The 14,166-nt window shown below is 40.7% G+C and overlaps 1 protein-coding gene across 4 annotated transcripts in view; it reads left to right on the top strand.

Moving 5' to 3' along the window:
• The window catches only part of TTC6 (tetratricopeptide repeat domain 6), a 96,220-nt gene that overhangs the window by 37,514 nt on the left and 44,540 nt on the right, over positions 1–14,166 (top strand). For all 4 annotated transcript variants that reach the window (XM_081938217.1, XM_081938215.1, XM_081938216.1 and 1 more), the window contains 4 exons: positions 233–331; positions 4,728–4,793; positions 8,907–8,924; positions 11,000–11,490. In XM_081938217.1, the coding sequence (XP_081794343.1) occupies positions 233–331; positions 4,728–4,793; positions 8,907–8,924; positions 11,000–11,490 (674 nt within the window). The remainder of the gene's footprint in view (positions 1–232; positions 332–4,727; positions 4,794–8,906; positions 8,925–10,999; positions 11,491–14,166) is intronic.

Below are 14,166 nucleotides of genomic sequence, written 5' to 3'. Positions count from 1 at the left end.
TCTATGAGTACTATGCTCCTAAATATTTTACTTTCTAGGTTTTCAGTATTTGTATAACTTAAAGATTAGCTGTGACATCTCCTTGAGACGTATATACAACTAGATTTTCCAGTTTTATTTATTTATATATTTGTTTCCTTGTTTATGGTGGAAGTATGAAGCCAAAGTAAGCTTACCTACAATATTTATTGTTCCAGCTTAGAAAAACACATTTTCTTTAATTTTTTTCCAGAGCAATTTGGTTCATGGGGTTATTTATGAAGATTTTTCCATTGATCTTCACGAGAAAGAAAAGGCAGAAGGCGAAGATGACTTTGATTCTTTTTTTTCTGTATGTATTGTAGTTATAGGAATCATGGAAGTGTTTTTAAAATCTTTTAAAGAATGTCATCCAGCTTTTATAACATCAAGTTTTGTGAGGTTAATCAGAACTAATCAGAAATGCAGTTCACACAAGTACAGAAAATTTAATTCTGATGAAGGAATTCCTAAAAGTACTTGTCATGGGTCCATCGTAGAAACCAAGCCATAATCAATGGAGGTGTTTTTCCTTTTCTGCATGTAGGACAATATAGTCTCAGTAAAATTATTTTAGATCATTAATTTTTGTGTGTGCTTTATACAGAAATTAGAGGTGAGCATTATTCTGCCACTTTCTGTCTAACAGTTACCATTCTTTGTGCTGCCTTGGCAAAACATGAAGGCAAATCCAAAGGTGGAAAATTATAGGTAGTCTTTGACTTACGACCATAATTGAGTCTGAAATTTCTGTTGTAAAGTGAAACATTTGTTTAGTGAATTTTGCCCCATTTTATGACCTTTCTTGACACAGTTGTTAAGTGAATCACTGCATTTGATAAGTTAGTAACCCGGTTTTTAAGTGAATTTGGCTGCCCCATTGATTTTACTTGTCAGAAGGTCGTAAAAGGAGATCACATGATTCAGGACACTGCAATCAGATGTATGAGTCAGTTGCCAAGCATCTGAATTTTGATCATCTGACCATGGGGATTTGCAAAGTCATAACTGTGAATAATAATAATAATAATAATAATAATAATAATAATAATAATAATAATAATAATAATAATAATAATAATAATAATAATAATAATAATAATAATAATTATAATTATTATTATTATTATTATTATTATTATTATTATTATTATTTCTTCTTAGCCGCACCCTCTCCCGAATGACTCGGGGCGGCGTACAATAAAACACATAAAAATACAAATATGGACAAAACATACATATAATATAGACATATACAAGGAGGAGGTGGGCAGATGGATAAAAACAATTAAAATCACAATATTAAAAATCCCCTAAATAAATTACCAAAATAAAAAACCCGTCAGGAGCGATATGATCAGACTATGGTTGAGCCAGGCCAGCTACTTGGAATAGGTGGGTCTTGAGCTTTACACGGAAGGAGCGGAGGTCAGAGGTAGTCCTAATATCCGGAGGGAGGTCATTCCACAGGGCTGGGCCCGCCACAGAGAAGGTTCTGCTCCTAGGCGCCGCCCCTCAGCACTGTCTGGTGGACGGCACGTGGAGGAGTCCCTCTCTGTGCGAGCGAATTGGTCGCAGGGATGTATGGGGCAGGATACGATCCTGCAAGTAACTAGGTGAAAAGCAGTCACAAGTCACATTTTTCAGTACTGTTGTAAGTTTGAATAGTCACTAAACAAATTGTTGTAAGTCAAGGATTACCTGTATTGTCTTTTGGGGATACTTTGCTTCTGTGTTTCCTCATAACATAGTTGCCTACTCACTAACAATCTTTAGGTACCTTCATCCTTTCATTAATTTTAGTTTTTTTCAATTTAGCTGTTACTGAGCTCCCATAATTTGCCTTTCTCTATCTACCTCTCAAAAATCTTCTATGGATTTTGAAATTCTTCTGGACAATTTCTTAAAATAATCTCTATGTGATGTACAAAATGAAACAGGATGAAATATAAAACACAATAAAACATATTTTTAAAAGAATCTGATTAAAAATTTTGGAGTTTCCAATATCAGGAGAACATATACATCTTCAGCAAATCTCAAAAGCCATAGAAAAGGGACTCCACATCTAGCTGAAATGGCTGCATTCCAAGGAACAATGATGAAAACTAAAATCACCGTTAGGGTGAAAAGAAAATATTTTTAATTCTAAAATGTTACTGGTGATGCAAGTAAATTCATTTGGGGTATGATGCTCCCTCCCCACTTGATTTTCAGTGCATGGTCTTGCATATTTTGGCTTTGATTGATGTAAAAGTGAATTGAACAGGAGTGCCAAATTCTTTCTCTTTATATTCCCAAAGTAAGCATCCATATATTCTGTATACATTTAAGTAGAAGTGAGTTCTAGCTCGAAACATTAGTCTAAATGACTAGGGTGGGGACTGGAAAAACAGTGGAAGGGAGATTAGGCAGAAACACTTAAGACACAGTGTAAGTCTGTTGATAGCTTATTTTATAAATAGCAATTCAGCTAAGGTGGCAAGAAATATAGGAAGAAGCATTTAAAATCCTCCAAAGAGATTCCGTTTTAATAAATGCACTATAAACGAAGATTAAAAATTCATCTTGCAGTTCCCACAAAACTGTCATTGAAGATGTTTGTATTCACCACAAAACTGTCATTGAAGATGTTTGTATAATTCTTTGATTTGGCTCAGTTTGACAAATACTTTGCAAGCTGCTATTTTGTTTACTGGCTATTGCTACTTCTTATTTCACCTGACAGATCTTAGGAGAACAGAAGAGCTACAAAGTAATAGTATCAATATATGGCAATCAGCAAAACCACATAATGTGTGAGGGGCATGGCACAACATTGCTTATCTTAATAGGAACATGTGGGAGGGCTGTGAACCTATAAAAATAATGTAGTCTTTTTACTGGAGCCAAACGTAACCTACCCAGTTACTGATGTTAAGAATAACTTAATTCATACTATTGTTTTGTTTCTCTGTGTGCTTTACTGTAGCTACAGGTGTTATAAGTCCTTGAACTATGGGTTGCTGAAATGCACATTGAAGCACCTGTCTGAGAGGACCTTTTTTCTCTGCTTTAGCTTTTGTGATCAGATCTGGTGACTTGACCAGCTGCCCTTGATGGCCTCATGATTCCTTCAGGATTTACTTTGCAAATATTTTTTTAGTTTAGCCCGAGGTGGTTGATTCCAGCCTACTTCTTAACAATTTACGGTTACATAGCTCCCCCTAGTGATGAGCAGGTTGTCTCTCAACTCCTGTACAATGTCAGGCAACCTATAGGCGTCGCTGCTTTTTGTGCAGGAGTGTCACAGTGTCGTCATGTGATGTATTGGGACTTTTTCCTCCTTTGCTAAACCGGCGTGGGTGCGGCCAGCGCATAATGCATCTGGCCTGCAGGTCAGGAGTTTGACAGCCCTGTTCTAGTGTGTTTGCAACTTGTGGGACACACGAGGACAGCAACATGTTCATCTGTAGGCACAAACATCCATGAGCAATGACGTCAGTAGCAATTTTGTATTGTTGTTCTAATTAAGGATACAAGTAGATTTAGTTTAGTGTAAGGAGTTAGTAATAAGGATGCTAGGCAGCCACATATTTCAAACTCTTCCTGTCTGTTGTCACATATAAATTATTTTATATAATACAATATCTAATCATGGGACAATTTCCAACTTCTATCTGCCACAAATCAAACTATTCATATTCAGTCTTGGATTTTTAATATATTTATTTTTGATATGCCACTATAAAAAATAATTCATTCCAGAAGGATGTATCTCATCTTCATTTATGGGAGGCTACTATTATGGTAGTAAAAAGAAAAAAAAGTCCTAAATTGTCCTATCTTTTACAGCCTTTGTTTCCTGAAGGATAGTTAGGTTGATGTGGACTATAATTCCTCTTGGGTAACCAATTGTTGGAAATACTTCATCTAAGTTATGAAAAAGTATGTCCTTTGATGTTCTTCCATCAATATTTGCTAACTTTAATAATAAATATTAACACCAATTTTCCTGATTTAAATACACTATATTGCCAAAAGTATTCGCTCACCTGCCTTTACTCGCATATGAACTTACTGTAAGTGACATTCCATTCCTAATCCATAGGGTTCAATATGACGTCGGTCCACCCTGTGCAGCTATAACCCCCTTCAACTCTTCTGGGAAAGCTGTGCACAAGGTTTAGGAGTGTGTTTATGGGAATTTTTGACCATTCTTCCAGAAGCGCATTTGTGAAGTCACACACTGATGTTGGATGAGTTTATGTGGCCTACCACTTCGTGGCTGAGTTGCTGTCGTTCCCAAACACTTCCACGTTCTTATAATACAGCTGACAGTTGACTGTGGAATATTTAGGAGCGAGGAAATTTCACGACTGGATTTGTTGCACAGGTGGCATCCTATCACAGTTCCACGCTGGAATTCACTCAGCTCCTGAGAGCGACCCATTCTTTCACAAATGTTTGTAAAAACAGTCTGCATGCCTAGGTACTTGATTTTATACACCTGTGGCCATGGAAGTGATTGCAACACCTGATTCTGATTATTTGGATGGGTGAGCGAATACTTTTGGCAATATAGTGTACTTAAAATTAACCAAGCTCATCATAAAATTCATATAGATTACTTATAGGATCAGAATCTAAAACCATTTTTCAGATACGAACTATACTAGGCTTTTAAAAATCTTATTATTGTAAAAATATCAATTTTGTTTTTATTGTAGAATATTCGTGCAAATAGAAGACATGGTTCCTTTCCAGAACTTGTGCTTCCTGAAACTACTGTAAAGGTATCGCAATTTTAAAATTCGAAGTATGTTTCATGATATCATTTTATCTGTGGTTTGATTATTTACTCTTAATAGTAAACTATACTAAAATTAAATTGCAGCATTGTGAACAAGTAAGAATAAACATACTTAAAATACAATTTCCTTTTCGGTAACTGTACATATTGGAAAGTTGATTTGTTAAAAGATACAATTATTTAGTATTCAAAGAAGAAAAACCTGACCAATATAGTAATTATCAGAAATTTATATACTATTCCCAATCATGAGATGATGTTGATGTCACTATGATATTTAAAGTTGAAACACTCACAGAATAAAATTGAATCAAGAGAATGGTTACACTTAACAGATTATTCAGAAGGAGGCAGTTTATTTTTCCCAATGAAGGATAGTAGCATAACATCTGTTTGTCGTTGTTTCAGAACAGATTGAAAGGCCATATGGTTTGCTTTAAAACTCTTTGATTTTTCATTAGTATTACATTCAGGTCAAGGCTGGATGGTGGATGATTTCTTGCCTCTATGTCTGATGATACCAGAAGGGGAGGGAAGCTCCTCATCTTAGATAGTGAGATTCAAGTGTAAAATGCCTTTCTCCAAGCAGAAAGAGACAAGGATGGAATAACTGAGTTGGAAGGGACCTTGGAGGTCTTCTAATCCAACCTGCTGTTCAAGTAGGAGACCCTATACTATTTCAGACAATGACTGTCCAGTTTCTTTTTAAAAGGCTCCAATGATGGAGCACCCACAACTTCTGAAGGCAACTCATTCCACTGTCTTATTGTTCTCACTGTCTGGAAATTTCTCCTTAATTGCAGGTTGCTTTTCTCCTTGATTAGCTTCCATCTATTGCTTATTGTCTTTCCTTCTGGTGCTTGGAAAATACCGTAGGTTGACACCTTCTTCTTTGTGGCAGGCCCTCAAATATTGGAACACTGCTATTACGTCGCTCCTAGTCCTTCTTTTCACTAGACTGGCCATATCCAATTTCTGCAACTGTTCTTCATATGTTTTCACCTCCAGCCCCTAATCATCTTTGTGCTCTCCTCTGCACACCATCCAGAGTCTCAAAATGTTTTTCATATGGTGACCAAAACTGAAAGCAGTATTCCAAGTGTGGTCTTACCAAGGACTTATAAAGCGATACAAATTCTTCATGTGATCTTCATTTTATCCCTCTTAATGCAGCCTAGGATTTCATTGGCTTATTGGCAGCTACAGCACCTTGCTGTAGAATATTTAAATGATTGTCCACTAGATTTCCAAGATCCCTCTTGCAGTTACTGCTATTGAGCAAAGTTTCACCTAATCTGTACCTGTACACTTGGTTTTTATTTATTTATTTATTTATTTGATTCAATTTATCAGTCGCGTCCTCTCCGCGAAGGGACTTGGGGCGACGTACAATCAAATATAAAGGCATGTGGCATGGAGGAGGTAAATACATCAACAATTAACAATACAAAAAGTAAAAGCCACAAAGTTAAAATAAATAACAATAAAATTAATACAATTAAAACAATTAAAATACCCAAAAGATTTAAATATACAGTTTAAAATTGCCAGGGAGGTTAGAAGTTCTGATTAAGCCAGGCTGGCTAGTTGGAACAGGTGGGTCTTGAGTTTCGTGCGGAAGGAGCGGAGATCCGTCGTTATCCTGATATCTGGGGGGAGGTCATTCCAGAGGGCTGGGCCCATCACAGAGAAGGCCCTACTCCTGGGCACCGCCCTCTGGCACTGCTTAGTGGACAGCACCCGGAGGAGTCCCTCTCTGTGAGAGCGGATTGGTCGCAGGGATGTATGGGGCAGGATACGATCCCGCAAATAACTAGGTCCTGTGCCATGGAGCGCTTTAAAGATGGTGATTAACACCTTGAAGCGCACCCGGTAGACCACAGGGAGCCAGTGCAGCTCACGCAGGAGAGGTGTTACATGGGTGAACCTTGTTCGCCCCATAATTGCCCGCGTGGCCGCATTCTGGACCAACTGTAGTCTCCGGGCGCATCTCAAGGGGAGCCCCATGTAGAGAGCATTGCATTAGTCCAGACGGGACGTCACCAGCGCGTGAGTGACTGTGCGAAGGGCATCCCGGTCCAATAGGGGGCGCAATTGGCGCACCAGGCGGACCTGGTGGAACGCCCCCCTCGCCACGGCTGCCACATGGTCATCCATAGACAGCCGGGCATCTAGGAGGACGCCCAAATTGCGCGCCCGCTCCACGGGGGCCAGTTGCTCGCCCCCGATGGCCAGTGATGGAGTACACTGGTTGAACCAGGGGGCCGGTAGCCACAGCCACTCCGTCTTGGAGGGGTTGAGTCTGAGTCTGTTGTCTCCCATCCAGACCCATACGGCTTCCAAACACCGGGACATCATTTCGACGGCCTCGTTGGGGTGGTTCGGGGTGGAAATGTACAGCTGCGTATCGTCAGCGTACAGATGGTATCCCACCCCGAAACCACGGATGATCTCACCCAGCGGCTTCATATATGTGTTGAACAGGAGAGGTGAGAGGACCGACCCCTGTGGCACCCCACAAGTGAGCCGCCTCAGAGTCGACCTCTGCTCCCCTGCCAACACACATTGCGACCGGTCAGAGAGGTAGGAGCGGAACCACCGCAGCACGGTGCCCCCTACCCCCAACCCCTCCAGCTGGCGCAATAGGATACCATGGTCGATGGTATCAAAAGCCGCTGAGAGATCTAACAGGACCAGGATAGAGGAACAGCCCCTATCTCTGGCCCTCCAGAGATCATCCACCAACACGACCAAGGCCGTCTCTGTGCTGTGCCCAGGTCGGAAGCCGGACTGGCGCGGGTCTGGATAATCAGATTCCTCCAGGTGACGTGGGAACTGTTGAGCCACCACACTCTCTACAACCTTCGTTAAAAAGGGAAGGTTGGAGACGGGACGGTAATTAGCTAGCTCAGTTGGGTCCAGCGAAGGCTTCTTGAGCAAGGGCCTCACAACCGCCTCTTTCAAGACGGCTGGCAGGAACCCCTCACTCAATGAAGTGTTCACTAGTCCCAGTAGCCAGCCTCGTGTGACCTCCCAGGATGCCAGTACAGGAGGGGCACGGGTCCAATAAACATGTGGTGGCTCGCAGTCGCCCACGCAGCCTGTCCAAATCCTCGGTGGCAACAGAGTCAAACTCCTCCCAGAATGGTCTCTCAAGACTTTTCTTGCCTACGTGCAAAAGTTTACTTTTCTCTACATTGAATTTCATTTTGTTAGATAGAGCACAGCATTCAAATATATTAAGATCCCTCTGGACATTTAGCTTATCTTCTGGGGTGTTGGCTACTCCTGCCAACTTGGTGTCATCTGCAAATTAGATGAGCTCCCCTTCTATCCCATCACCTAAATCATTTATGAGGAGTACTGGGCTTAAAACAGAACCTTGGAGTACTCCACTGCTTACTTCTCTCCATATAGATGTAGCATTACATGAGTGCCATTTGTCAGTCAGATTTCTGGTTTTAACTTTGTTTGTTTCTACAGTGTTTGGAGTTCTGTTGGTTGATTATCTTTTCCAGGGTCTCCCCAGATATTAATGTCAAGCTAATTGGTCTGTAGTTTCCTTACCATGTAGTATCTCTTACCATTTTCTTGCCTATTTTAATTTGAATTCCCAGTCTGTCTTTGGTAGGTTGGGCTATTTTTTCTTTTTTATGTGAAGAGAGATGAAAGAAAGAATTAAAGCAGCTCTGCTTTCTCCATGCTGCTTGTCACTTCCTTGCTGTTGTCTACAATCTTCTGCAGTGGACTGATTGTTTCTTTGACATTTTTCTTATTTTTTATATGTTTTATATGGACCATTGTTTTCTGCTTGTGCTTTCATAGAGAAACATGCTCCATGCATCAGAGTATGTGTTGTATGATAATTGTTTTACTCCTAAGTATTAAGATCTCCACTCTGTTGTTAACTAATATCATCTGTGCATGTTGAAGATTTTTTTTTCTGCACTAGTAAAATAAATTTCTCTGAATTCTTAATAATCTCTTAGCAAATAACGTATGAGCATGTAAAAATTATCTTTAGACTGTGTAAAATCAGAATTGTTTAATTATTTAAAATTATATTTATTCTCTTGATAACTATTTTGTGTTATAGGATGAAGCCATTACATGTGTAAGTAGTCTGCTGTAGAAGAGTGACTCCTATAGCAAATAAGTATGTTGGATTTTTATGTTTTATTCAATTCACATAACATTAGTATGTATGAGATGCATGTTTTGAAACTCCATATCCAATTATACTTACCAGAACATGAGTAGTTTTTCCAACTTACTTAGTTTATATGTAGTTATTATTCTCTTTACAAAAATTATTTGGAAATAATTTATAGCAATTTTTAATTCATACCAGAAGTACAGGTTTTTGGTCTGTGGTATAGTATATATTTCCACAAAAGTTAAGAATTGAAAATTGTAATGTATAGTAGTACAAGTAATCCTGAGTTACAAACGTTCCCTTAGCGAATGTTCCAAGTTACGTGATAAGTGCCCCCTAGTGTTTACGAACAAGTCCTGAAATTACAAATGTTGCAGCTCACGGCAGTTGTTCTTCCTTATGAATGACCACAGAGGCTCTACAGCCTTCGTCATGTCAATCCCTACCTCTGTGCTAAGTCTTCATAGGCACTAGGCCTGTGGATACTCACTCTGTGAAGATCTAGAGAGCCTTCACTTTCTTGGCCTGTTTCAGCGCTTCAAGCCTTCAGTGAGTACACAGAGAATGGAGGCCTAAAGTACCGCAAGATCACGCAGGATCAGCAGCACGTGATCTCACGCTACTGATCTCTGGTGATCTGATGGTACTTTAGGCCTCTGTTCTCTGCAAATGGAGATCTGCACAAGATCTGCAGAAAAAGGCTTTGCAAATGGAGGGAAGGCCTGAGACACTGAAGCTTTCCCTTCATATGCCATCTTGCAAAAAGCCTTTGCTGTGGAGAACGAAGGCCGGGAGGGACTGTGCATCACTCCGGGGACTCCGTTCTCTTCGCCTTGAAGAGGCCTTGAAGAAAAGCCTTTTCTGGTGAAAATGAAGCTCCAGCATGATGTGTGCTTTGTCTGGGGGCTGCGTTCTCTTCAGCAAAGGCCGCCTCAAGCCCAAAGAAGCAGAGTTCTTTGAAGTGGCACCCCATAGGCGCATAAACACTTTTGGTCAGAGGCTGAAAGCTTCTGTGAGCCATGATCTCTTGCAATTTCAGACTCCTGTCCACTTTTTGCAGAGAATGGGTACCTGAAGTCTTGCGAGATTAGGACATCCAGAAGCTTCCAGTTTGTGCACAAAAAATGTTTGCAGGCCAATGGGAAGCTTGAAGCCTTTGGAGGAGAGTCACCGAGACTGTCTGGCACTCCAGAAGTGGCAGGCAGCCTTGGTGAGTCAGAGAAGCCAAGCAGGGCATGCTCATCTTGCTCTCATCGCTCGCTGGAAGTGTGCAAAGAAACAAAGAGGCAGGTGAGGAGACAGATCTTCACAAGGCAAGTGACCTGGCGCAGCAGGATGGGGGGTGGGGAGCAATTGTGAGGACCCCACGGGAGGGAGAATGAGATATCTCAGTGAATCAGGGGAGGTCTTGGGTGGTCTAAAGCAGGTGGCCTGTTCCATCGCTATGCCCCCCATGGCCTTCCCCACCCTAAGATATCGAAGCCGTGCATTCGATTAGCAAATGCGTGGGCAAAAGGAGGGAATGACCGTGTTCAAGTTACGCGGTCCACTCCTATGAATTATCAGGTTATGAATGGAATGGGCAGGTTCTATTACATTAGTAACTCAAGGACTACCTGTAATAACTCATTCCTGACCCAGTTCATCCTGCAAGGAATTTCTGTAGTAAATTTATGTAGATGAAACATTTAAAAACAAGGCCCTCTAAATGGTCTGTAACTCCCACAATTCTCAGTTCAGGAATATGAATTGTCATATGTTTCATCTCATATAGCACCATTGTTTTATCAATACCCATTGAGTTGTGTTTGTTGATCATTAAGGCTTATCGGTTTGGCCACTGCAATGTTTTCAGTGAAGGCAAATGTATACTACATCTAGATATACTATGCTATTATCATAATACTCAGATTCACTAGTGTGGCCAACTGTAATATTCACATGGAAATTTGGTTAAAGGGTACTTTAATTGTATTACATATCAATAAGTTTTCCAAAATGATGTCCATAAAGCAAAATTTATTTTCTTGCAGGGACATTTGGTTAAAAGGACAAATAGTGCACCAGAGTTGTCTTCATACAGAGACAAAACACTTATAAAGTTTTCTTCAAATTTCAAAACTGCTATGGAAGAGCTTGAAATCATGAGCAAGCATGTTCCTTTAACAAAACCTAATGCTGCAGTACCAGAAGCTAAACCTACTCTAGAAAAGCATGGTTTTGCTGCTGACCTTTCAGGAATTAGTTTTCACCCTTCAAAAGCACCTATAAATCCAGAGAAAGGTCTTGAAACACTTACGGGAAATACACTAAAAATTCCTAAGGGAAATCTTTTTGAACCAGAGCCTGCTCCAGGTGAAATAGATCAGACTGCTCTTGCTGATGAATGTCGAAAAGCTGGAATTAAGTACATCATTTTCCCAAAGAAAAAAAGAAGATCAACGAAAGTAGGGAAAAGTATTACCCCCAAAGTATTGGATAGTATATTTCAAAAATTAAATGAACCTCCAAAGAGTCTTAAAAGGTTGTACATTTAATAACAATTTTATTATGTATTTATTTATACAGTTGGACATGACAGATTTAAGTTACAGATCTGCTGGTTAAAGATGTTTGGATTGGGGAAGATGTATGAAGGCTCTCCATATGAAAATAATTACTACTGATAGTATTTCTGGGCTGGAGCAAGGTGGTATTAATTGCTATGGAGCTGCAAACTCCATTTGCTCCCCTAAAAGTTACCAAGATCCAGATCCTCAGCTTTGTCAGTCTTGGTGCACAAGTTTGGAACCAATGTGAGGGGTGACAGTGAAATCACCTGAAAAAAAAAACATTTTCTTAAAGCTATTTCTAAAGGCACCTATTCTTTCTGTTGCAGGCATCCAGTCTTTGTTTTTTTGGTCAAACAATCCTCTTTTCACAAGCATTAGTATTGCAACAGCAAATATATCCTTCCTTTTGGTATAAACTGAGCTTTATTTTGCCACAATGAAGGAACTAAATATTTAGAAGTATTGCTAGGTTTGTGTTAACTCTTCTTTTTTACAAGCTACCATTTGGGAGAAAATAATAAGACTTTGTGTAGACATCTTATCTTCCTCCAAGTCTCCTTAGTATGCTTCTGGCAGATGCTCATTTCTTTGAGTGATCAGACAGATTCTCCATTGTTTGCAGAGGATATTCACATCTCTGCTTGTGCCAGGGTCAGCCCTGAGGAAAATAACCCAGTAGGATTTCAAAAGACCTGGCTACTTGATTGCAACTACAGGAAAAGAGAAAAAAAAGTGTGCCCAATTTTGGCTCAGGCAGTGTTCTGTCCCGTGATTCTAATAAATATGCAGACACAGGCTTGGCTGTCTGCCACGACTAATTACAGAGATAAAATCACCCCTTGGCTAGGAGCCTAAAACACTATCTTCAAGAAACCAAGATTAGATTTACGGAATGCTTTCTCAATGGCTAGTAAAATGGACTGTTGTTTCCTGCAAGATTCCCCTCCTGTCGCTCCACCTATAAACTCTTTGGGAGGGGCCACAACCTTAGCCAGCTGTCCCTACTTCCTTCTATGATGTCTTCTCCACAGCTGTTCCTTTCTCCTCTCAGCTCTATGCACACGCACATCAGGAACAGCCTCCCTCTGTTCCTCTTCACTGCTCCCTGCCTCAGATGCCCCCTGGTGGCCAACAGGCCTCTCTAGTTCCGGTTCTGACTCCAAACACCCTCCAGGGTCTTCCTTATCCTCCAGAGCAGTCCCACAATGGTCTGAGCTGTCAGAGTCCACCAACAGCTCAGCCGGCTGCTGCTGGGCCACAATAGGCAGCTTCAGATTTCTCTTCATGCTGGTCGCCTCCAACTCTGCTTCTGCAAGTCTTCCTATAGATCCATGATGGCAAACCTATGGCATGCATGCCACAGGTGGCACGTGGAGCCATATTTGCCGCCACGGCAGCCCTCATCTCCAGCAAGCTGATTTTTGGCCAATGGGCTGTTGGGCCATTTTTCGCCCTCCCCAGGCTCTGAAGGCTTTCCTGAAGCCTGGGGAGGGCAAAAATGACTGTTTTCGCCCTCTCCAAGCTTTAGGAAAGCCTCCAGAGACTGGGGAGGGCAAAAACCGCATGTGGGTGTCGGGCCTGCATGCGCGGGGTGGGTCATGCACACATGCGCAGGTGGGTGGGTACCCCTTTAGAAAAAGGTTAGCCATCACTGCTATAGATGAACCCTACTATTTATACTACCAGTTCCTACTGGCTTTTCTCGAGGTATGAGAGTTGATCTTGCCAGAGAAAATTCATGGCAAATTCTCATTAAACAATCATCTTAATCATTGGAGTAGAAAAAACTATGATCTTCTTTTGGGCCATTTCAAGATTGTTAACTTTGCATTTGGCCATCTCATATCCAATCTATTTCTGCAGTCTTTTTCCAATACCACTAGTGCAATGCTATATATATATGTATTTGTGTTACAACCCCTGGTATGCCCAAATATGGGAGGGAACTCACTACTCCCCCTTTCTGTCTATTGGCTCACTGCAGGAGACCATCCAGGCAGAAAACCATATTTTTAATGTTGCCTTTTTATATTTGTGTTATATTTGTGCTGATAAATAAATAAAGGGAGACTAGTATAGATCTATTTCAAGCTATTTAGCTCTCATCAATTAGCCATACCATATCAGCTAGAATCTGGTATGGCTAGCTGATGAGAGCTAAATAGCTTGAAATAGATCTATACTAGTCTCCCTTTATTTATTTATCAGCACAAATACAAAACATATAGATTTTCACGGGTGTTGGTATGCTGGTCTTGTTATATTCGGGTCTTTTCCCATGTAAGATTGAGATTGTCTTGGCAATGTTTCGGCGAGATCCCACTCGTCATCTTCAGGCTGGAGTTTTTGGCTTCGTGCTTGTGCGAGTAAGGCATGATCGGAGCTGTTGTCTTTCTATAAATCTTGGTGGGGTGTGTGTGGAGTGCTGGCTTTGTTGCTGTAAGTGGGTTGATTGGCTGTATTGATCAAAATAATATATTTCTTTCATGCTTTCTTTCTCAATGGAGATCCTCACCATTAATGCCTGACTCAGGGGCATCCGTCACTTCACCTGAACTGGCATAATATACAGCAGACAAGTTCTCTAAGCATAGGAAATTCATTTAGGCCTCTTCTGCTATGAAAGGGAAGTTTGAATGAATTATATG

The sequence above is a fragment of the Natrix helvetica genome (genome assembly GCF_964273705.1).
Source record: "Natrix helvetica genome assembly, chromosome: 1".
NCBI classification, from domain to species: Eukaryota; Metazoa; Chordata; class Lepidosauria; order Squamata; family Natricidae; genus Natrix; species Natrix helvetica.
This window is presented reverse-complemented; position numbering and strand designations above follow the sequence as displayed.